The 3212-nt window shown below is 39.5% G+C and overlaps 1 protein-coding gene across 1 annotated transcript; it reads left to right on the top strand.

Moving 5' to 3' along the window:
* The first annotated feature begins 1196 nt into the window (after nt 1–1196).
* Nucleotides 1197–2462, top strand: LOC149657537 (uncharacterized protein F54H12.2-like). The gene has a single exon (XM_089844688.1). It carries the CDS (start codon nt 1197–1199, stop codon nt 2460–2462), a length of 1266 nt encoding a protein of 421 aa, XP_089700814.1.
* The last annotated feature ends 750 nt before the right edge of the window (nt 2463–3212 follow it).

The following is a 3212-nucleotide window of genomic DNA, read 5'->3' as shown; positions in this document are numbered from 1 at the left end:
AGCTCAAAGTGATTGATATTAAAGTAATACCAATTAGAAATAGAGGTCTCAGAGAAAAAGATGTAGCTCTTAACGATGCCAAAGGTGAGGAAGATCTACCTGATTATCATCCTTCTAATGATCAACCCGCTAAAGAGGGTGACACGTTTAAGGATGAATTACTTGACGATCAGCCTATGATGGATTCCAGTGACGACGATTTGCCAAATGATCAAGCCATCAAGCCAAAGATTAATCAATTGACGCATATCATACTCGCGGGTGTTTATCACGATATTGAAGATATTTTAAGAGCTATGAAAAAAACGATTCCCGATGCTTATAGAGAAAAATTTCGATTTTTCGTTAATGAAGACCAAACCGTTACTATTTGGTGCGACAAAGGGTATAGCCTGGCTTTTCCCACTGGTTTTCCGGGTCTTGGTTTAATGTTAGGCTTCGCGAAGAGTCAACTAGGGGCTCAGCTGGAAGATCATACTACCGGAGAATACATTGCGGATTTAAACAGAGGTATCGAAGCCCTGTTCGTGTATACGAATATTATTCAATATCAATTTGTGGGTGACGTCGCTGCTCCTCTTTTACGAATCGTTGCTAGACCAGATAATGCTGACAAGAAAACCTTCATTCAAACGTTTACTAATATTGATTACTATCCGCTAAGACTTAACGAACTAGAAATTATCGAGGTAGAAATAAAAACCGACGCAAATTTACACGTAATATTTAAACTGGGTAAGACTATCCTCAAGCTACATTTCGTAAAAGATGGTTCAAAGGGATAGTTATCTACAGTTTTACCTGCAGCAATCAGGTGGTGCCAGCTTTCCAACATTTTCTGGACCTGTTTTTCAACGCGGTAGGGGTCTTGGAAATTTATTTCGCAAGCTAATTAAATTCATTACACCAATTGTAAAACCCGTGGCTAAGGCCGTCGGACGCGAGGCTTTAGGTATCGGTACCAGAATGTATACCGATATCCAGTCTGGAGAAGACCCGAAAAAGGCTTTTAAAAAAATCTAAAACTAGCTGGAGGTAATCTTTTACATAAAGCTGGTGATCACGTAGCTACTTCGCAGTTTGGTTCTGGTGCTCGTCGAAAAAGGAAAAGAAATTCACAAGGAGGAGCTAAAAAGAAAAGTAAACGCGTTAAGAAGAATCGCAGTAAGAGAGATTTTCTACCATAATCAAAAACCATGGAGGTGAGAGAGGGGATGCGTAACGAGCTAGACATTTTTGAAATTCCAACGGAAAACAGCAATGTCATATCATCTACCGAAGTAACCAATCAACCGATTAGCGCGATTACAGACTCTGGACCGATAACCTTTTACGTTAACTCGAACGAAGAAGAGTACATGGATCTTGCCGAGACAAAGCTTAAAGTTAAAGCTAGAATTCTTCACGAAGACGGAACGGCACTCGAACCTAACGAGGTTAACGTTGGACCAGTCAATCTGTTTTTATTCTCCCTATTCAGTCAAATCGATGTTTTGGCTCAAAATACACCGACTCAAGCATCGAGCAACTGCGCTCAATACGGACCACTTATTGAAACAGTTTTAAGCTGTTCCGAAGATGCTAAAAAATCTCAACTCGGTTTACAATGTTTTTACAAAGACTCGCCAACTTCCCCGGACGAAATGTTTACTCAACAAAACAAAACAAATGAAAATGGAATGTTGAAAAGAGCCGCTAGAACAAAATTATCAAATCAAATTGAAATGATTGGACATATACCGGCAGATTTATTTCGTACGAATAAGTACATGCTTCCTGGAGTTGACCTTATGATTGGACTTTTCCGATCTCCTAAACATTTCCCTATTATTTCCAAAGTACCCAATAAGACGTACCATGTTGTTATTGATGAAGCTGTTCTCATAGCTAAATTGGTTAAGGTACGCCCTGAAATTCTTTTGGCTGACGCTAAAGTTTTAGAGCGACATCCAGCTCGATACCCGATTAAGCAAACGGTTATTAAACATTTCCCAATATCTAAAGGCGAAGTCGATTGCACTAGGGAAAATGTTTTCATTGGGAGAATGCCCGATCTTATGATAGTTTTCTTCGTACCCACGAACGCTTTCAACGGTACGTTAGATACCAATCCTTATCATCTCACTCATAATGATTTGAGACATATGTCGGTCGCTATTGGCTCGACAAATTTTCCAGACATTCCTTTCGAACCCAACTTTGACAAAAGACAATATACCAGAGAATATGCCTCACTGTTCGACGTGTTAGATATACTAGGTAAAAACAAAGGCAATTATATTTCTTACGAAGACTATGGTAACGGTTATACCATATTCGCGTACGATTTAACAGCTGCCGGCGATTGTCAAGGTGATTTTATCAACCCCCCTAAGCAGGGAAATCTTCGTCTTAGTATGAAGTTTGCTAAACCACTTAACACCAACACCACTTGCGTAATTTATACTGTTTTTAACAAATAACTCTACGTGACCAGAGACAGAAGCGTTATTTATCCACTTGATTAAAACACAGATGTCAGCATCTAATTAAGAAAATAGCGACTATAAATGGGAGAAAAATCTCGACCAACTCTTCATTAATCTTCAAGATGTTCGTCAGTCACAATCTTTCCAGCGATCTGGAGATCATAGTAAGAAATATCGTCGATCCTTACGTTACCATTCGAAGACGAGACAACGACTCGGAAGTTTCGTTTCATCATTCTATTTGGAACGATCTTTGGAAGGAGCAACCCGAAATTGATTCTCACTTCGATGGGGAATCTGAAAGGTTTCACACTTGGATGAGTAAAGATAATATTCTTCTAGAGTGTCTCACCGTTGGAAAGGAAAAGCAGTTGGACCTTAGACAATACGTTCGCGGCGCGAATCATAACTATCACATTATGTACTCTTCCGCTCGCGGATTCTCCCTGAATCAAGAATCGTGGAAAAGTTTAAAGTCTTTGAAAAGTACCATCGATCGCGAAGTCAAAGTTTTACTCGACGCTAAGGATGTTATGAAAAGGATCGTTTTGGAAAAATTGACGAATATACTTTATTCAATTACCATCAAATGCGAAAACAGTTGTTGTCATCACAAGTTAGCTCACGATATTTCCTGTGGAGCCGATAATATCAACTGGTGTCAAGCGGTGGAACAGAATATCGAACAAGCGCTTCCGCGGATGAATTACGACGAGGTTTTGGTTGAATTTTACGAAGAAATGG

This window comes from Phalangium opilio, unplaced genomic scaffold, assembly GCF_054372755.1.
Source record: "Phalangium opilio isolate 3A_F unplaced genomic scaffold, DU_Popi_V2 ptg000077l_1, whole genome shotgun sequence".
Classification (NCBI taxonomy): Eukaryota; Metazoa; Arthropoda; class Arachnida; order Opiliones; family Phalangiidae; genus Phalangium; species Phalangium opilio.
This window is presented reverse-complemented; position numbering and strand designations above follow the sequence as displayed.